The sequence below is a fragment of the Melozone crissalis genome, unplaced genomic scaffold (genome assembly GCF_028551555.1).
Source record: "Melozone crissalis strain CALT ecotype California unplaced genomic scaffold, PUWL_Pcris_2 ptg000537l_1, whole genome shotgun sequence".
Classification (NCBI taxonomy): Eukaryota; Metazoa; Chordata; class Aves; order Passeriformes; family Passerellidae; genus Melozone; species Melozone crissalis.
In genome coordinates, this window is record NW_026536235.1 from 2,492,061 (window position 1) to 2,513,109 (window position 21,049).

Here is a 21,049-nt window from a genome sequence, read left to right on the forward strand (position 1 = left end):
TTTGCTTTGCTCTTCCAAATCCTTTGTAATAGTCAACTTAATTGCCATTGTCTGCAGCAACAGGCTTTCCTAGAAGAGCTGGGGAAGTAATGATTCCCTTCCACATGAATCCTTTCCCTCTGTTTTAATTAAAACCTGTGCTCCTGTTCCCAGGTGTGACTTTGCATAAGCAATTTGGGAGTCAAAGGCAAGTTCCGTGCCTGGCCCCCATCCGCAGGCTCCTGGCACAGTTGTGCCAGTTCACATGGGCAGGCATAGGAAAGCAAATCTCCATGGATCTGCCATGCTTGGAGCAGAGTTCATCTATTTTCAGTAACACTGCATTATTTTCAGCACCCAGAGGTCTCATGGCTGAGGTTGTTGCCGCTGTGAAACCGGGAGCCGCTGGGTTTGGGTGGAGTGAGGGGTGAAGTTTTCCCAGCAAAACGCTGCGTTTCCAGCAGGATATTCCCACATCTCCACTCCCGGGGTGAGAGCACCCCCTTGCTACAGTCCAGCTGCCTCCCAGTCACGGGAGGGATTTTGGATCAGCCCATTGGGGCTCGGCTCCCATCGCGTCTGCAGTGACTCACTATCGGAATCGAGAGCGCTCCAAAGAGATGGGAGTTGGGAGCGCTGCTGCTTTCTGATTGCGAGGAGACAAAACCCAACCAAAGCAAACCCAACCCAACCAAACCAAACCAAACCAAACCAAACTCCTCCTGCTCAGGCTCTTTCAAGTTCCCAGACAGAAAAAAAGCAGCGGTTGGAAACGCATCAACACAAACAAGCTCTGAGACGCAGCCGATCCGCTTAAACTCCTCCTTTTGGATTGAGCTCCTGCACTTTTTGCTCACGTAGATGAATTTGGGAATTTTTTTTGGTTGAGCTGCTCAGGATCTCATCTCTCTGTCTTTCACTATTACTTCACCTGGCCAAGGTGGGCAGCCTTGGCCAGTGGGCAGAATCCAGTACACTAAAGTATTTGGGGATGTATTTTGAGTGGGAATGAGGGGATTTCCTCTCCTGTATCTCATGTCCAGCTCTCCATGGGCACAAGAGAAGGATCCCTGGCTCTCAAGACTTTACACAACCCAGACTCATTTGCGGGGGTTGAAACTCCTGCACAAGGGTTCACCCAGTAGCAACATCAAGAGGCAAAAGCTATTTTAGAAAGTTTTTCCAAGTGTGTGATCTCAGTGGAGTGAAGGTGGGGCTGGGGAAGAAAGTGGGTGAATTCCCCTCCACAGAACATCTTTTAGAGCCAGCAATGACGTGGAGACTGTTGGATAAATATAAGGAGGGGAGCGGAGGGAGGCAGAAAAAGTGATAAAAATACCACTTCAGACGGAGCTTTTGAACCCTGAGCCTGACAAGGAGGTACTATAGAACCACAATAATTTTGAGCAGATTTTTAGTAGTATTTTATAAGTCTATATTAAGGAAAGTACTATTTAATCTATTTTGACACGATTTTGGAAAAAGCATTTACTAGCTGTCTTTCAAAATTGTGTTGATTAATTCCTCAGTTCTCCCCCGGAGTGAGGCAGATGATTTTTGGAAAGATCCCAGGAAATACTGCCATGACACAACTTCCATTCAGCTCCTCTCCTCAAGCCCATGACCATTTGGATCCAGAAAAAAAAAAAATCAAACTTGAATGTTAAAAAACCACAAGGTCAGCAGTGATCATTAAAACCACCTTCAGACCCAACTTTCCCAAGTCGACAACAGGACACGCATGGCCAGTTGTAGAGCTGGAAATCTTGGAAAAGCCCCTTTTTTTCTTGCCTATGCAACGTGCTAAACCTGAAAATGCGACTTGCAAAATCTTGGCTTTGCTCAAGCGAGCGAGTCGTTGTCTCGCCTGAGGGAAAGCAGCTCCCAGGGTCTCGGGAATCATGTTGCATCCTGCCCTGAGCGCAGACCTCGTCCCATTCAATGCTAATTCCATGACTCAGAGCGGCAGCTTTGGTGGAGGGGGGAGCTCCCTCTCGCCGTTACTTTCCTGCCTGCAAACAATGCATTTTTCAGCGCCTCGCCGTAGCCGAGGTGTGTTTGACAAGGCAAGTTGCTGCAAGGCACGTCAAGTTCTGAATTCCCGTGCCAAGTTTTCCAAGCAGATAAAAGAGGAGGCTCCCAAGCTCTCCCATTACAGGGGTTTCTGTCTCCATTGCCCTCTGCTCTTTTCCTGCTGCGCAGCCTTTTTTTGTTTTCCTCTCTCCTACTCTTTGTCTTCCCAACTGAACCAGCCATGAGCCGTATTTCTTTCAGATCATCTACTGGAGGGGGCATGAGGGGCTTTAGCTCAGGCTCTGCTATCGTAGGAGGTGGTGGGACCAGAAGCAGTTTTAGCTCTGTGTCTGTCTCCAGAGTTGGAGGAGGAAGAGCTGGAGGTGGAGGAGGCTTTGGAGCTGGCGGTGGCTTCGGCAGCAGAAGTCTCTATAACTTGGGTGGAAGCAAAAGAATTTCCTACAGCTCGGTCGGTGGAGGTCTACGGAGCGGAGCCGGGGGCGGATACGGCTTCGGTCTTGGCTATGGTGGCGGAGCAGGCGCTGGCTTTGGCTTAGGAGGAGCCGGTGGTGGTGGTAGCTATGGGCTGGGAAGTGGATTTGGGCTGGGAGGGCCCGGATTTGGTGGCCGAGGTGGCCCCGGGTTCCCCGTTTGCCCACCTGGTGGCATCCATGAAGTGACTGTCAACCAGAGCCTCCTGGCACCCCTCAAGCTGGATATCGATCCGGAAATCCAGAAAGTGCGAACGCATGAGAGGGAGCAGATCAAGACCCTCAACAACAAATTTGCCTCCTTCATTGACAAGGTGAGAGTTTGGTCTGAACCATCAAGCCACGCATGCTATCAGTTGCCTCGGGAAAAAACCTTCAGGAAGAAACTTCATTTGGATTTAGGGACTTGCCTGGACCGATCCCAGCCGACAAAAAACACGGGCTTGGCTGAAAACTAAGAACTGTTTTATGTTTTCTCTTAGCAAGGATGTTTTTTTCAGCGCCTTTATATTATTGACAAAGTAATTCTCTCTCTTCCCTGTAAAAACAATCCTGGGGTGGATGACTCTTCTCCTCTACAATGGGATACAACCAGTTTAAACCAGTAAGGTGGGCTGAACATCTGCTGGGGGGAGAAACATTAAACTTGCAAGTACAGGTGTTTGGCCTGATTAAAACTCCTGAAAAAAATCTTGCTAAACATCTCCAGAAGCTTCTAATACTTTAAAGAATCCAATGCCCCAAACTGGGACACTCCTAATAATTCCCTTCTGATTGTCCCAACATCTCTGGACCTTTTCTGTTGGTGATCCCACCTTTTCCTGGCAGTTGGGAGGTTTTTCCACACGTGTCCCTGGTTTTGTTTCTCTCCAGGTGCGCTTTTTGGAGCAGCAGAACAAGGTGCTGGAGACCAAGTGGACCCTCCTCCAAGAGCAGGGTCACACTGTCACCAGGAAGTCCCTGGAGCCCATTTTCGAAGCCTACATCAACAACCTCCGGCGGCAGCTCGACAGCCTGGTGGGAGAGAGGGGCCGGCTGGACTCCGAGCTCCGCAGCATGCAGGACATGGTGGAAGACTTCAAGAACAAGTAAGGGATTCTGCTCAGCAGAGCGAGTCGTCCCAGCCAGGAAAATCTGGGCCGTTGCCCATTCCTGCTGGTGTTTGATCCGGGTTCCTCTTCCCAGCGTGAAACGGGTTCCCAGAATTATCCCGTGTTACTTTACATTTATCGCAGGCAAGGTCAGTGTTTAGGGCAGAATTCCTGGGGAACTGTGCTCCAGCACAACAGAGGTCATAGTCTGATCCATGGAGTCTCCTGACATAATATACCAGGAGACAGAAAAGTTAGTAAATTGTGAGGATAATAGACAGGCAAACCCAGAATGAAATGTAGCCAATAAACTTCCAGCTCCAAAATCCCCCATTTCCCATTCTGTGAAGGAAATTCCAGCCTTTCTAGAGGTCCCAGATGACCTGGGAGTGCTCAGGCTCACTCAGCTCCCATCACCTGGAAGATGATCAGCCCTTTGCCAAAAATTTCCCTGGGGAGAGCATTAACCCCATGCTGGGATCCAGTGCAGGGGGGATGGATCATTCTCAGGACACAGCAGTCAGCACCTGCTGCCTGGAAGGGATTTTTTGGGGGGGATTTTTAGGTGAGGCCATTGACTTTTATTTGGCTGAGAACAATATGTCCCTTCTTCAGCCAGTCCTGGCTGCAAATTTGAGAATCGCCCTGCAGGGATGGAATATGTTAATATTAGGTAGTTAAGCATGGGAAGAGACAGATTTTTTTGGGAGGGGAGCTGGGAAGACAACACTTAGATCCAACGGGAGGGACTGGCGGAGCTGCTGGTGTGGTTTTGGGTGCTTTTGAGGTCTTGAAATGTGTTCTAGGATTTTTGAAAATACTGGTTAGGCCCCAAATGATCAATTCTACAGTCTGGATTTTAGAGCTACCTCTTGGAAAAGAGAACACAGTTTAAGTCTGGAGTTTGTTCCCAGTCCACTGGCCTGTTCCCACCTTTCCCTTGTCCACTAACAGATCTGGCTGCAGGGAAAACTCTGCCAATATTGGTGAGAGGACTGGCACAAATCTGCCTTTGAAAGCCAGGTTTTGCCTCAATAGCCTGCATGTTTTGTCTGCTTTCTAGCCAAGCCCTGCCCTGATTATCTGATGAGAGAATGTTGCTCAGAGCCATAGAAAGTTCCACAGAACCACTGTCAGAGCTGTAATGATCCCCTCTTGCACAACCATGGAGTTTTTTGTTTTAATTAAATGCTGCAGTGGGTTCTTCAGAGCCATTAGCATTATTATAATATCAAATACCAAATGATTGCTTTATTATACATTTGTAGGCATTGCAGTGCAGCTTTGTTGAAAGTCTTTTGCATAACTTTGCTTGGAGCGAAGGTCACTGGGAATGGCTGCTCCTGCTTCCTGCCAGAACGGGCTCTGAATCTGCACATTTATGTATGAGCTTGACTTTATGGGCAGTGATTAAAATATATTAATTTAGCTGGGACTACTCACACCATGGAGTCCCACAGTTCAAAGACAGTAATATTTGCTCTGCGTCTGCTCTGGATAAACATGTGGGAGTAGGGAATATATCCATGAGCCACAACTGATGATTTGGGAATGAGGTGCTCCCACCTCTTCATTCCATCCAACCCACCTGGCTCTTTTATCCCGGCAGATATGAAGATGAGATCAACCGGCGCACAGGTGCTGAGAACGAGTTCGTGGTCCTCAAGAAGGTGACTGAGTTAGGAATTATGGGCCAGAAAAGGGAATTAACTCACCTTGCAGAGTTTGAGCAAGACTTGGTGGGAGTTGGGGTCCTGCACCCTCATGGCTGGGTCAAGCTGGGAGATCAGCACATCCTGGGTTGGGTCCTCCTGAGGCCAGGAATGGGCACAACCTTCTCTGTGCCAACAGAGCTGCCCTGTTTTCTGCTCTCTTGTGGCTCAGCTCAACTCAGTCTCTGGTCATATCCTTGTGAGTCAGAGCTTTGCCTTCTGCCCAAGAACCTGGTTCTGGCTCACAGTCAATGTCCAACATTACATTTAAAAAAATACCTTGATCACAGGGACACAAAAATGAGCCGAAGGAACTGCTGGCAGTGGCACAGGTTGCCCAAGGAAGCTGTGGCTGCCCCATGCTTGGAAGAGTCCAAGGCAGTATGGTCTGTGGAAGGTGTCTCTGCCCATGGCAGGGGTGGGAATTGGATGAGCTTTCAGGTCCCTTCCAACCCAAATCATTCCACGATCCCACAATTCCGTGAATAATAGACCTTGAAGCAGACACAGTCCCACTGGTGTCCTGAAGCCCCTTTGTGTTCTGGTTTCATCAGAAATCATTGGTATCTTCTCTTTAGGATGTGGATGGTGCCTACATGAACAAGGTTGAGCTCCAGGGCAAGGCTGATGCGCTGGCAGAGGAAATCAACTTCCTGAGAGCTCTGTATGAGGCGGTGAGTGGCTCCTGGAGAGCATCCCCAGCTCCTGCCCCGTGGGTACCACACCCAGGGCTCTACGGGACCCAGCCTTTTGGAAATGATAATGCAGAAATAAGTTACAAAATGGAGACAGAGCAAGGGAAATGCAAGAAAATATCTTAGCAGGGAGGACTCCCAAATCACCTCATCTCTGTGGTTTCCACCGCGGACACCAGACCATTAAGTTAATATTTTGCATCTCCTGCAGGAGCTGTCCCAGATGCAGCAGCAAGTGTCCGACACCTCCGTGGTTCTCTCCATGGACAACAACCGGAACCTGGACCTCAACAGCATCATCGCCGAGGTCAAGGCGCAGTACGAGGACATCGCCAACCGGAGCCGCGCCGAGGCCGAGGCTTGGTACCAGAACAAGGTGGGTCACTGGGGTGACAGACTGATTTCCGTGCTCAGAAATGATCAGAAATTATTTTCCATCAGCTGAGGGGAGACAGGGATGAGATGTTCAAAAGTTTTGACTTTGGGCTCACAGAGTCACGGGCAGAACTGGCCTTAAACACTTCCCCTTCCAGGTTCTTGTAGGTGACAACACCTAGGTCCCCTGTGCTGTGAGGCACTGCCTTCCGAGCAGATACTGAGAGTTAAGGGCAAGTGACATTATTCCATGAGCAGATTTCAGAGGAATCTTGTCCCCTTAAGCCTCAACCAGACTTGCCCTTTGTCCCCTGAAGTCCCCTCACCCTTCCTTGATCTCCAAGTGCTCACCAGTGCTCTCCTCCTTTCCCCACACCAGTACGAGGAGCTCCAGGTCTCTGCTGGGAGACATGGGGATGACCTGAGGAACACCAAGATTGAGATTTCAGAGATCAACCGGATGGTCCAGAGGCTGCGGAACGAGATCGACAGTGTGAAGAAACAGGTGGGAGAGGGATGGTCCTGCAGAGCAGGAGCAGGTGGGTGGGAGGTGATGGTGGCCAGGCTCAGCAGGAAGAGCCAGGTCCCATCAGGAGCCCTCAGTGCCATCCTGGGAGCCACCAGCCACTGCCCACAACCCCCCAGCAACAGAGAGAGTGGTTTGGGGAGCCCAAATGAAACAACTGCCTGTTCTCCTCCCTCCCAGTGTGCCAATCTCCAAGCAGCCATTGCTGAGGCTGAGGAGCGCGGGGAGATGGCCCTCAAGGACGCCAAGGCCAAGCTGACCGAGCTGGAGGATGCCCTGCAGAAAGCCAAGGCTGACCTGGCCCGGCAGCTCCGGGAGTACCAGGAGCTCATGAACGTCAAGCTGGCCCTGGACATCGAGATTGCGACCTACAGGAAGCTGCTGGAGGGCGAGGAGAGCAGGTGAGGACACGTGGACCTGCTGTGGGCTGACCAGGGACCATCTCCTTGGCGTCAAACAGCTCTTCCCAAGGGGCTGGAGCATCAGGGCAGACAGACGGGTGGTTGAAATTGTGAACTTTGTAGGCAGAGTTTTGTTTCTGCAGCTATTGGTGCCTGATAATGATAAAAATGAGCACTGTCACCTTTCACCTGTGACACAGACATACCCCACGCCACCGAAGGACATGCACTCCTAATTAGATGGTCCCACGGACGAGGTTTTGTCATTATTGCTCACTTTTCCCTTTCCCAACAGGCTGGCTGGAGAAGGAGTCGGAGCTGTCAGTGTCTGTGAGTACCACCTCCCTTCCACCTCTTCCTGTCCCCCTCCTTCCACCTCTTTGTGTCCCTTCCACCTCTTCCCACCCACCCCTCCCCACGGGGGTGACACCGCAGATCTCCCCACTTCGGGGGCCCGGCTGTGCCCTGACACGGCTGTTCCTGCCTCCTTCCAGCCGTGGTCAGCAGCTCCAGCGGGATGGGCTACGGCGGCGGCAGCTGCCTGGGCATGGGCGGGGGGCTCGGCATGGGCGGCGGCGGCGGCGGCAGCTACACCATGAGCAGCAGCGGCTTCGGGGGCGGCAGCGGCGGCTTCGGCGGCAGCGGCGGCTTCGGCGGGGGGCTCAGCTACGGCGGGGGCAGCTCCTTCAGCTCCGGGAGCAGCCGGGGCGTCAGCTCCAGCACGGGAGGCAGCGTCAGGATCGTGTCCAAGACCACCACCAGCAAAAAGACCATCAGATAAGGCTGGCAAGCACGCACGGCCGTCAGCGATCCCGGCCTCCTGCCCTGCAGATCGTGGTGTAAATAGCTGCGCTAGAGCCTCTCCTTCCTCCGTCCTTCACCTCTGGGGCAGCGGGGGGACCAGGAGCCCTCTGTGAGAATCTGGAGCGCCTTTGGCTGAAGCTCAGGTTGTAACAGGTCACTGGCTGGCACGGACCCCGTGGTGCCCCTCTGTCAGCAAGCCCTTGGTCTCTGCTCAAAGTCAGGCGTTCAAAGGGAAATGGAAGCGCTGTGGAACAGGGACAACCATTTCATTCATCCCGTTCCAAGGGTGAATCACAGCCTTGTGGAACCACAGTCCCAGGTCCTCAGCAGTGAAAACATCTCCAAAAGGCTCTAAAAGCCTCTGCCCCCTAAAACATGTTACAACCTCCAAAGGCTTTGTCTGCAATTCAAGGTTTCTTCCAGCCCCTTCTGTTTTCTCCGGCACTTGTGGGAAAGGTTTTTGCTTTGTGTGTATAAGATTTCTAACTACTCGTCCTCGTGGCTGCAGCATCCTCACTTCCCTGCCTAACCTACTGTAAGGTCAAATAAAAGAGCATTTGTAATTTTTAAACTCGGCTGGGTTTTGGCTTTTCTTCCCTCCTCCTGCTGTGGGTGTTGGTCTGTGCCCTGTCCCTGCTGCACTGGGGACACCCTGAGGACAGCTCCTGAGACAGGATTGGCTCCTTGAGGAAACAAAACTCAAGTTTTAGGACTTGCCTGTCGGGGCAAATAGAAAGGAGGGTAAGATGAGCAACCTGGTCTATGGAAGGTGCCCCTGCCCATGGCATGTGGGTGGAACTGGATGGGTTTTAAGGTCCTTTCCAACCCAAGCTATTCCATGATTCCATGGATGGAGAACTGAGGCACAGGAAGGAAAAGCTGCCTCAGAACAGAGCCAAAAGCTGGATGAAGCCCACTGCAGTGGTTACCTGCAAAGTTGCCCTTTCTGCCTGTCACTGCAAGAGGAAGGAAGTGCAGGGAAGTGGGGAAAAGGAAGGTGATTCCCAAGGGTTTATTTGGGATTCATGGGCTGGTTCATGCAGGGCATAGCTCAGCCATTAGTTTGTACAAGCAGGAGTAAATTGTACATCAGGGGAGCCCACCTCTGGCATCAGCACTATGGCAAGGACGCAGCGAGACTGGCACACAGCAGGAAGGGCTTGGAGCAGGTGGGCATTGCCCTGGTTGGGAAGAGCAGCTGCAGGGGCAGGCACAGGGCAAGGTACCCAAAATCTGCACACACACACACACACACACACACACACTGTTGCACACTGACGTTTCTCTGGGATGTGCAAATATCCCATGAAACATCCTGGCTGCTCCTCTGCAAGGGCAGTTTCAGGGCCTCAGGTTCATTTGGAGTGAACCCAAGGTCTGCCAAGGTGCCCACAGCACTTCAGTCTCCCAGTTCCCACCCAGCTGCCCAGGAGGTTTCCATGACCTGCCTGGTTGGGGGGTTTCAGCTGAGATCTCATACCAGCCCCAGGCTCCTTCCTGTGGCTTCACAGGCATATCCTGATCCCGCTTCCTGCCAGTGCCAGGTGTGGATCCTGGCAGCAATGGGGTAGCACCAGGCAAGGTGGGAATCCAGCCCCAACAGCAAGACAAGAACCTTGGGCAAGGAAAGAGCCAGGGCAGAAGGGGGGCAGACGAGGAAGGACCCAGAGCCCTTTGGGAATGCTGGTCTCAAAAGGAGAAGGTCAGTGCCCATCCAGCCATCCCTCAATCCCTGCAACCTCCAGCCAGGGCTGGAGAGGAGAAGGGTCTGCCAGAAAAATCCCCTCGTGCAACATTCCAAAGCAGCTTTCCAGGGAAAAGCCTCCAAGCTCCCACACCAATGGGACCCCCTCATCCATCACCTGGTGCAGGTGTGAGAGTCCTGGCCAAGCCAGCCCAGCATCTCCAGCAGGTGGGGACCCAGAGCAGGGAAAGGGATGGTCCCGCCCAGTGGTCCTATGGTGGGATGAACATCCCGAGGCTCCACTCCAGCAGCTGGGAAGGGTCATGGAATGATGTCTTGGGAAAGCTGGGACAGCCCATTTGCACCAGAGGAGGTTTTATGGTGGGTGAATGGTTGACCTCCATGAACTGAAGAGTTTTACCCACTTTTCAATCATCTGGCCTTGTTCCTTAGACTGATTTGAGGGAATGGGGACAAGCTCCCAGAGCTGAGGCGGTGGTTGGAGGTAGAGCAGCCCAATTTGTTGGGTTTTATTATTGAAAATGTCAAATCTGATGGTTTCTGTTTTTTAACCCAAGTTGCACGTTGGACCGTTGGCCATGTCAACACATGGGTCCACCACCAATGAACCCTCCATGAAACATCTTTGCCAAATCCTTACCCATGCCCATGGCACCAGGACAGCTCCTGAGCCTCTGTGAGCCAGTGCTGGGTCTCTCTGCTGCACGCTGAGGGTGAGGATGCAGCCAAAAAAGCCCTGAGCAGCTCTGTGTGTTTTCTGTTTCCAGTGAAGTGTTCTAAGAGCCCATCCCGGCACATCTTCCGAGTGAATTTCCAGAGAAGACGCAAAAAGATGTATTCATCTTCCATCCTCCTGACTTGCAGAGACCTGAAAAATTTGACACGCTCAAGTCAAATGTGACACGTGATTTTAACTGCCACCAAAACATCAGGTGAAACATTTTCTGAAACCCAGCATTTAATTTCAACGTTTCCTATGGGAATGATTCTGTCCCAAAACACTGAACCAACTCCCCTTAACAATTCCAAAATGAAACTTTGCAGCTTTTTGACTCAAAAGCAGAATTTCCATCAAAGAAAATTATTTTAATTTGCAAATTGTTTATTTGCACAAACTGTAAATGAAACAAGGCACGAAATGCCTGCAGGGAAGGCAACACAGGGTGCAGCAAATCCAGAGTGGAACAATATTCCCAGCTGCCATCTGCTCGGTTGGAGCAATATCCCACTGCCCAAAGCAGTTGGAGGCCAGGAATGGAACAAATCCCTTGGTAAATAAACACAAGGCCCCTGGGATCGCTTCCCTGTGATTGGATCCACTTTACAGGACACATGGACAATCCTTGTTTGTCTTCCCAGCTCCTTGTGCTGATCCAGACTGGTTTTAAAAGGGAGAAATCAAACTCCACGCCAGCACTGTGGATCTTCAGAAGGAAAGCCAAGCCAGGAGCAGGATGGAGCTGAGGGACGTGGAATGTGCACAGAGCTTGCCAAAACTGTGGGACTCCCCAGCAACACCATTTCCAGGGCTCTGTGTTCTTTACTGCGAGAAAAGATGTGCCCCAGGGCCAGGAGAAAGGATGGGATAGGACAAATACCCTGGGACCACCATCAGCCTTTGGAGTTCATGTTTTCATGTGGGGTCACAGCCCCAGCAGCCCAGCCCAGGGCAGGGGACTCTCCAAAGGCATTACAAGGAGATGTGGAGGATCCAGGTTCCTTCAGGGGCCACTAGCCAGGCACCAGAACAGGATAAAGGAGGTACCAGACCCCTCCAAAAGTCTGAGGGTCCTTCAAGATGCAGCAGACCCGGGGAGAACAAGCCCTCCCAGGCAGCAGTGATGGAGCTGAAGTTCTCTGCAAAGCCTGGAGTGCACCCAGAGTCTCCGTGCTGGCACAGAAAACAATTATCTGGGGAAAGCAGGTCACACCTACACTTCAAAGTCACCCAGGAGCTGGAGCTGACTGGCCTCCAGATACTGCTGGGAACAGGCTCAAAGGACCCAGCACGGGGAAACACCTATGGGAAAACTTCTGAGGAGCTAGTCCTAATTCATCCCTTCGGGAAATGGGATTCATGGACACTCACCTCCCACCCAGGAGGTCTCAGAGGGCCCAGCCCACAGCACAGAGATGCTGTGAGTTCAGTGGTCTCCCGTGGAAAAACCTCAGTCTTGCTGGTCTTCATTAACGTGAGATGAAATAGTAAATTACGCCCGAAATGAGTCGGGTTTGAATTTAGCTTGGAAGCCCAAGTTTAACCCAAAGGCTTTAATTTAAGAAATTAACCTAAATTACAGCCTTGACTTTGCTGATAATTAAACTGAGATTAGGTAGCACAGGTGAACCAATGCAAGGTACTTTGACACACTCTTGTTTTACAAATATAGGGTTTTCTGCAAACAAAACACAGAGAGGAACATCCAAAAATTTCAGCCTGAGAAGATGAAGGATTCTGAGGTGGATTCTGGACAGGAGCAGCAGAGTAGAGGGATGGAGAGGAGGTGATGAAAAGCTGTTGGAGACATCCCTCCTCACTAAACCACAGGCAAATGGCTCAGATTTCTCACTAAAGGGGCTGGAGTTGCATTTATTGCCCTGACACAGGCAGAACTCCCTAATCTCAAAGGAGAAGTTTTTACCTTGACAGCAGCATGGTGCCAGATGCAAATTCAGCCAAGACTTTACTCCCAGGTTTACAGCGTTTGTAAAGTGCTCTCCTGCCTCTTGCTCTGGGCCTGCAGTGACTGCTCATCCCGGTGGAAGGAAACGAGGAGGGGCAGGGAAGGGAGCTCCAGAGCTGCCCAGCCTCTCTCACACCAGAGGGACCCTGGCCCAGAGGGACCTGCCCAGACACGGCTCCTGAGGTGGGATCAGGAGGAAAAGCTCCCGAGCAGTGTGCGAGCTCCAGCACCATCCCCTGGAGCCTCTGTATCAGGAGGTCCCTGCACCAGAGCAGCAAATCCATTCCATGTCTGGAGCTGCAGGAGCATGGGAGACACACCCCCAGGAGCTACCTGGAAACTCTGTGTTTCATCAACAGAGCAGGGTGGGGACCCCCCTTTCCATCAGCCCATACCCCAAACCTGTAGCTACAGCTCCTTGTGCTCCCAGTTCTGCCTTTTGTAATTACCTCTGAAATTCCTTCCGGATGAGTGACGACCACATCACCTCCACCCTGGCAGAACATGGAATGGAAAGAAATTAATTCCTTCTCAGTTGCTTGGAGGAGCTGCATTATTACTGCTGTTATTAACCATGGGCTCCAACGCACTCGGCGGATTCCTTAGCCAAAAAAAGACAAGTTTCAGATGCAAAGGGAGCCTGAGGGGAAAAAGGAAAGCACTGACACATCCCACTGGGAGAACTGGGGGAGCTCTGCCCTGCACACTCGGACTCCCCACATTGTGTCTCTCCCTGGGGAGGGAGGATCTGCCCTTTGGTGCTGATCTCCACTATGAAAATTTGAATAAAACTCCTTTCAGGTACTCAGAGCTAGGGGAGATGGAGAGAGCTGAGACAGTATTCCCAAAGGAACCATGAGCTGGCAACTTCCAGCTGCTTTTGAATGTCTTATGGTCATGGAGAGGTTTGGGTGGGAAGGGACTTTAAACCCCAACCCACCCCTGCCATGGGCAGGGACAACTTCCACTATCCCAGCCTGCTCCAGTCTGGCCTTGGACACTTCCAGCAATGGGGCAGCCACAGCTTCTCTGGGCACCCTGTGCCATGGCCTCAGCACCCTCACGAGAAGGAATTTCTTCCCAATATCCAACCTAATTTTCCCCTCTTTCAGTTGGAGATCTTTCTGCCTGGGACTGGAATCCAGCATGTGGGAATGAATCGCATGACCTCAAGTCCTGATATCTGTCTGTTGGTGGGCAAAGCCCCCAGACTGATCAATAATCCTGTCAAAAATGCCCTTTGGACACAGACTTTGCTTCTAATCTGCTTGTCTCCGGCTCCCAGGGCTGCAGAGTCACACACAGTGATGCGGCCTCACCGTGCAAAACCTGCAGGATTCAGCCCTTCCTTGCAATAAAATCTCAGTCTGACAATAAACACAAAACCAACCTGACAAACCCTGCCTAAGAATAACATTGAATTTAAAACTTCCGTTGCAAACATCACCTCTCAGACAGTTGGGAAACAATGGGGACACAAAAAAAATTCTGGGAGTTTCCCGCACCTGGATATGTGACCAAGCAGGGGGAGATGGAAGCACAACTGCCCCCACCATGGTGATTCCTCATTATTCCATTGATTTCTCATTATTCCATTCTTCCTGTGCTGCAGCAGCTGCTGCTCTGGCCTGCAGCCAGCACAAGGGGAAGCTGCTCAGGGGTATCCATTTACCATTTCAGCCTTTTGTTTAAATAAATTGTATACAAATCCTGTTTTCCTGACATAAAACGACACAAAACACCACAAGCACTTTTTGTCCCTCAAAATTAATTATTTTTTACATTTTTACCTTTTATTTTTACTCAAACCACCTGTTAAATGCAAAGGGCTATGCTGGTACCTGTGGTGGGAAAGACCCAGGATGTCCTAGAGTGGTCCTGGGCAGAGGGAATCTTGTGCTTTCTAGTGGATTTCAGCAGGCAGGATCACACTTCCAGATGTGCTGAAAGAGCTGATTAAATCCTTGGGAAATGACATTGTGTTTATTAAGTGTGCATTGGGAACAGCCCTGGAGCGCTCCATTTCCACAGAGCCAGCGGAGTCAAGGCAGTTCCCATTCCCACAATCTTTCCTCCTATGTATATATTTCTGAGTTGTTTGCTTGTTTGTTTTCATCCTGCTAAAATAAAGTCCAAACCCACAAACCTGAGGTGGCAGCACATGTTTGTGACAGAGCTCAGTGGCAGCTGTCAAAATCCACACAGGAACAAACAGATCTTGTCAAAATATTCCATTTTAAATCACGTAATTATCTTTTTTAAGACAAGTGGAATAAGCCTGGAGAAGCAGGATTTCCAGCAGGATTTCCAGAGGGACCTGAGCTTTTTAGGGATGGGAGCAAAACTCTGCTGATTTCTGCGGTGGCTGCACGTGGTCCATGGAATCACAGGATGGTTTGGATGGGATGACCTTAAAGATCATCTAGTCATCATCTAGTCCTATGGACAGGGGCACCTTCCATAGCCCAGGTTGTTCCAAATACCATCTGACCCAGCCTTGGACACTTCCAGGGATGGGGAGTCCACAACCTCTCTGGGCAAATTTCACAAGAATCTTATCACAAAGATATCCCAAAACTCCAGGATAAAACAGCTGACTGCAGGGCTGGCTGTGGAACTGGCACCGGTCCCACTCCTAAAGCACAAGGATTGAAACTTTCCCAAGCCCTGCTTGTGAACAAAAGGGGCGAAAGCAATCCCGAGGGATGAAGTTTTCCAATGACAGAGGTGTTGAGTGACAGGCACTTGAGCGGTGTTTTGCTGCCAGTGCCCAGTGTGACTCATCGCCACTTTCCAGCTTTGAAATGGGGACGAGTCTGGCTGTCTACAAAGACCGGCGACAGTTATTCCCAAACAATTCCCTGTTGCTGAGAACCTGGGCTGTATTATTTCAGCAGGGCGTGTGTGCAGAGTGAGTTCACTCTCCAGAATGCTGTTGGACATGCCAAGCCTAATTCATCAGAAAGATGATCCACCTCATCCAACCCATCCCAGGCTCATACATGCATAAAAGGGCTCTCCCCAGCCCTTGCAGAGCACAGGTTCACCTCTCTCCTTTCCCTCCTACTCCTTGCTCCAGGCCAGCACCTTCGCTCCTTTATTCTAGCTGCAGCATCCACCCCAATCCAAAAAGCCCCAGCAATGTCTCGCCAGTCCACCGTGAGGATTCAGAGGGGGAGAAGCGGCTTCAGCGCTGCTTCGGCCATGGTCCCCAACACGTGCCGGACCAGCTTCAGCTCCTGCTCCGTCACCCGCCTGGGCAGCTGCAATGCTGGCAGTGGCTTTGCCAGGGTCGGGGGGGGCTTTGGAAGCAAAAGCCTCTACAATGTTGGTGGCTGCAAGAAGATCTCCGTGGCTGGAAGGGGTGGCAGCTTCTATGGCTCGGCAGGGTTTGGTGGTGGCGCCGGGAGCGTGTACGGGGGCGGCTTTGGTGTTCCAGCCAACCTTGGCTATGGATACGGGGCCTTTGGGGGTGGCCCTGGATTCCCTGCTGGGGGCATCCACGAAGTCTCCATCAATCAGAGCCTTCTGAAACCGCTCAACTTGGAGATTGACCCTAACATCCAAAGGATCCGAAAAGAGGAGAAGGAACAAATCAAAACCCTCAACAACAAATTCGCCTCCTTCATTGACAAGGTGAGATCTGAGCTTTCCTAAATATCTGATTTTTTTGACAGGGACACTTTCCTGCTTGATGAGGAGAAAAGCTGATCAAGGAGGAATACAAGTGAGAAATAAGACTGGAAGATGCCCTGGAAGCTCCAGGGAATGGCACCTGTTCCATAGCGGTTGCTATGAATTAATCATCCAGTGTTTGAGTTCCTCCTCATTTGCTGCTCCCACACCTCACAGGCAGTGGGGAAAGAAATCTCCAGAGGAGAATCCCACCCTTCTGGAGACTTTAGGCTGAGCATTTCAGGAGCCTTGGGAACAGCTTTGTAGATGATCAAATGAATTCCAGAAACCCACCTAAAATGACCAAGTAATTGGCACAAGGGAGAAGCAGCTTCTCAATGCTTGAATTCTCTCAAAGGCATTTAAATCTGTCACCAAAATGTTTGGATTTTTAGTTCAAAATATCAAAATCTCATCCAAATCTCTCTGTCCACCACATTTCACTAATGCACAAGAACATCTGCTCAGCTCCTACTCTGGTCAAGCTGCTCCTCTGTGGTTGCAAGGAAAACACTGCAATATTTTGGACGTTTAGTGGGGTAGGGGAGCTCTACAGAAGGGAAGGAGAAGCAGCACCTTAACAATGTTATTTTAGTTAAAGAGCAAGCCCTGCTTTGCTCCTTATTTGATTTTGCTCACATTTTTCACACAAAATCCCTGTACCTGGTCTCAATTTAAACAATGAATGAGAAGCCAGAAAATCAAGGGTTGTTCCAAAGTTTCTAGCACTTAACAGGATCCCTGTAGCCAAATCTCCCAAGAGATGAGAATTTGGCTCTGAAAACCAGCTGGAAGGAGCATTTTACCCTCTCAGCCAGTTCTGAGACCCTCTCATTTGCAGGGAAATTCTCCCCAGTCTCTGTTCTTTCAAAGCCCCTTCAGGATATTTTTCCTTCCAGGTCCGATTCCTTGAGCAACAAAACAAAGTGCTGGAAACGAAATGGAGTTTGCTGCAGGAGCAGGGAATGAAAACAGTGAGGAACAACCTGGAGCCGCTTTTCGAGACCTACATCAACAACCTGCGGGTGCAGCTGAACTCCTTGCTGAGCGACAAGGGGAGGCTGGAGGGAGAACTCGTCAACACACAGTACCTGGTCGAGGACTTCAAGAAGAAGTAAGTCTTGAGCTAATGCTCTACTCACCTGGGCAGGTGCAGCCTTTCTCCTCTCAACATCCTTAAACCAACTGTGGGATCCAGGAGAGTTTGGGATCCTGGAATTCCGGGCAATGACATTTTCTCAAAGAGAAATTTTGTCAGTAACGGAGTAACAGATTTGAGTATGCCAACATTTAGGGAATAATTTGGAGCATGATCAAAGACTTATTAACTAAATTACCTACTGAGAGGGAAAAATTACACAGTGGGTCTGAAAGTTTCAGAGCAGCACATTTCATTTGCTTAAAACAGCAGAAGGAGGATGACTAATGGCCAAAAATAAATAAAAAATAATGGATTTGTTAGAATTGTTTTGATGTACTTGTTTTAACTGGTTCAGCTCCTGGTGTCTCATTGAGGGAAAAGAGCATTGTATGCAAAATGCTCTGAAGGAAATTCATTTCAGCAAACTCAAATCTTTCAGTTACCTGCCCAAACAAAAACTCCCTGTGCCGTCCTCCTTTAGGTACGAAGATGAGATCAACAGAAGGACCATTGCAGAGAACGAATTTGTGACGCTCAAGAAGGTGAGAGCAAATTCCAGGGCACTGTGGGATGGCTCACTGTAGAGCTCTGATCACCCACTCAGTCACAAATCCACCCATTACAATTCCAACCTCTTCAGTTTTATTATGGTTTCTTCCCTGGACTGTTATCACAATGCATGTTCCTGATCTACTGATAGGGGTGTGAACCACCCAAGAATCTCTCATCCCCCAGGATGTAGATGCTTCCTACATGAACAAGGTGGAACTCCAAGCCAGGGCAGATGCGCTGAGTGAAGAAATTAATTTCCTGAGAGCACTTTATGAAGCAGTGAGTACAACCAGCTCCAAAACATCCCAGCCCTCAGTGAAGACTTCTCTCCCTCCGGGAGATGCTAAATCCTTTCCCTCTGTTGAGTTGCACCAACACCTGAGCTGTTCAGATAACGATCTGTAACAGCCTCTCCCAGGTCTGCAGCTCACCTGGAAGGGTGAAAAGGCATCTCCCAAGGGGATTACCTCATTCCCTGTGCTCTTTGCAGGAGCTGTCCCAGATGCAGACCCAGATCTCTGACACCTCTGTGGTTCTCACCATGGACAACAACCGGAACCTGGACCTGGACAGCATCATCTCTGAGGTCAAGGCTCAGTACGAGGACATCGCCAACCGGAGCCGCGCCGAGGCTGAGTCCTGGTACCAGACCAAGGTGAAGGATCTGGGGTTTCCATGCTCTTATCTTCTTATCTTGTCTGGAACAGATAAAGACTGACTCTTCCAAGAAAACCTTCCCAGCTGTTGATCTGGGCTGCAGGAGGGACTCTCCAGGCTCCTGGTAACTCCAAAAATGGGGGATTTTCCTTTGACTGGTTGTTCCTCTCTGTGACAGTACGAGGAGCTGCAGGCCACAGCTGGCAGGCATGGGGACGACCTCCGGAACACCAAGCAGGAGATCTCAGAGCTCAACCGCCACGTCCAGAGGCTCCGATCCGAGATTGACAGCGTGAAAAAGCAGGTAACGGGCAGCAAACCCCACTTTTAACCAATTTACCTCTGGACTTGCAAGGGAGAAGAAGGAAAAGGTTGGAGCAACCTGAGCAGTTCTGCTCAGTTTGACTCTTTTTCACTCAAAAAGAAAACTGTCACTAAAACTGGTGGAGTTGATGGTGCTGGGATAAAACCTTGTGATTTCAGGGGAGGTAAAGAAAAACCTAGGTCTGGGGTGGGGACTTTGAGCAGAACTTTGTGTTCCATAGTGTGCAAACCTGAAAGCTGCCATCGCTGATGCTGAGGAGCGCGGGGAGCTGACCCTCAAGGACGCCAGGGCCAAACTGGCCGAGCTGGAGGATGCTCTGCAACAGGCCAAGGCTGACCTGGCCCGGCAGCTCCGCGAGTACCAGGAGCTCATGAACGTCAAGCTGGCCCTGGACATCGAGATTGCGACCTACAGGAAGCTGCTGGAGGGCGAGGAGTGCAGGTGGGTGGGAAACATCCAGCCCTGAGGCTGGCACAGGAGAAGCTCAGCATTTCTGGAATGCTAAGCAGGGGGCATAGAGTGGGAGGATTTTCCCAGATAATGGAAATAACAAAAATCTGTGAATTATGCTGTGATTTTATTTTTCACCCCAAAGGCCTCTGGGAAAGGTATTTTATTGTTCCCTCCCTCCCAATATCAACAGACTTCTAATCCTCTTCCTTATGTTCCATCCCTGAACAGGCTGGCTGGAGATGGGGTCCCGGTGAATATCTGTAAGTCTCTAAAATATAAGAATTACCTTATTTAAACATTCCTGTGTCTCTACACCAAGAAGCCAATGCCTGGAGATACTGAAACATTTCCTTCTCCTCTTTGCAGCCGTCACCAGAACAACAGTGGGATCGGGATACGGAGGAGGCAGCAACCTCAGCATGGGAGGGGGGATCTGCAATTTGGGGAACAGCTTCAACTGCGGGGGCGTTCCCGGGGTGAGCAGCACCACCCTCGGAGCTGGCAGCAGCTCCAGCATGAAGTTTGTCTCCAGCTCCTCCACCAGAAGAAGTTACAGGAGCTAAAATTCTCCCTCCAGTCACCGCCACGCACCATAAAACACCAAAACTGGTCCTTTACTGGAGCGTGGCGGGGTGAGCACAACCAGGGCCACCTGCACCCCAAGTCCTGTCCCACAGGAGCCTTACTTTAGGAACTCTCTCTCAGCTGTGTTGTCTTGCACACATCCTGTTGGGCTCAGCCCTGAACCTGAGTCTCACTGGGTTAAATTTGCAGCTCGCTTGCTCCAGCTCAGCAATTTTTTGGCCGGATTTTGTATATAAAATGTGTCCCATGACTGTTCGTCTCTCTTCACTTTCTGGAGTTTGTCTAATAAAAATGCACATGTAATTTATTCTATTTTGTAGTCCTTTTAATTAAAGAGGTGCAAGAGCACATGCAAACACAGGTACCGAGAACTTTCCCTCAGGCCCTGACCAGTTAAAGGCTCAGATTTTTGCTCCTCACTCAGATTTACTGAATTTCACTGTCAGCAGCCAGAACACCCCAGCCCAGCAGAACCTCAGAGGGAGGTTTGGTGCTGATTTCGACATTCCCTCCCCACTGTGCAAGGAAAACACCTGGAAGCCAAACACCAGGACACGCCAAGGCAGGAGTCAGGCATAGGGGAAAAGGTCTGAGCTTCATTTACTTCCAGCTCCCAGCCCATCGAGCACCCAAGAGCCTGGATCCTGGGGGTGAGATCCCAGTGCCAGGTGTGTGATGTACTTGCACAAACCTCAAGCAAGAGGGAATTAACTCCCAGGGGAGCCAGAGAAACCCCTGGCCTGTTCTGGTGAATCATCCATCCCAAACCCCTGGTGTCACCCACGCCTTGGAGCCAGCAGTGCCAACATCTGCCTGAGCAGGCTGAGAGCCCTCCCTGGCTCAGGGTCCTGGTGCTGATGTTCCTTCCCCTCTAACCACACAGAGGGGCAGGGTCAGGTCCACACTCTGGTCAGTAAGAATTATGAACCCAAGGTGGCCCTACACTGAATTAAATATCACTAATCCAGTAGCTATTAAAAAAAAAAAACAAGAAAGGGATTTGTTTCACTGTTGAAAAGTGAAAGTCTTCAAGATCCAGTGTTTCTTCATGTTCATAGGATATGTTGGTCTTGTTTTGAGAAGGTGGAAGAAAAAATAGAGGAGGTGTAGGGCTTTCAGATGTGGTTCTGACTAATTGGGAGAAATTAATGGAAAAGTAAAAGCAGAGAAACATCTTCAGTGACA

The 21,049-nt window shown here is 50.4% G+C and overlaps 2 protein-coding genes across 2 annotated transcripts; both read left to right on the forward strand.

Moving 5' to 3' along the window:
* The first annotated feature begins 488 nt into the window (after positions 1-488).
* Positions 489-8,064, forward strand: LOC128950340 (keratin, type II cytoskeletal 6A-like). The gene is made up of 10 exons (XM_054295221.1): positions 489-507; positions 2,232-2,797; positions 3,357-3,571; positions 5,184-5,244; positions 5,865-5,960; positions 6,193-6,357; positions 6,736-6,861; positions 7,063-7,283; positions 7,579-7,613; positions 7,778-8,064. The coding sequence occupies exons 2-10, from the start codon at positions 2,234-2,236 to the stop codon at positions 8,062-8,064; spliced, it is 1,770 nt and encodes a 589-aa protein (XP_054151196.1). The 5' UTR covers positions 489-507; positions 2,232-2,233.
* A 7,553-nt stretch (positions 8,065-15,617) lies between these two features.
* Positions 15,618-19,842, forward strand: LOC128950337 (keratin, type II cytoskeletal 75-like). The gene is made up of 9 exons (XM_054295219.1): positions 15,618-16,112; positions 17,051-17,265; positions 17,774-17,834; positions 18,028-18,123; positions 18,335-18,499; positions 18,680-18,805; positions 19,047-19,267; positions 19,508-19,539; positions 19,646-19,842. The coding sequence occupies exons 1-9, from the start codon at positions 15,618-15,620 to the stop codon at positions 19,840-19,842; spliced, it is 1,608 nt and encodes a 535-aa protein (XP_054151194.1).
* Positions 19,843-21,049: the final 1,207 nt, after the last annotated feature.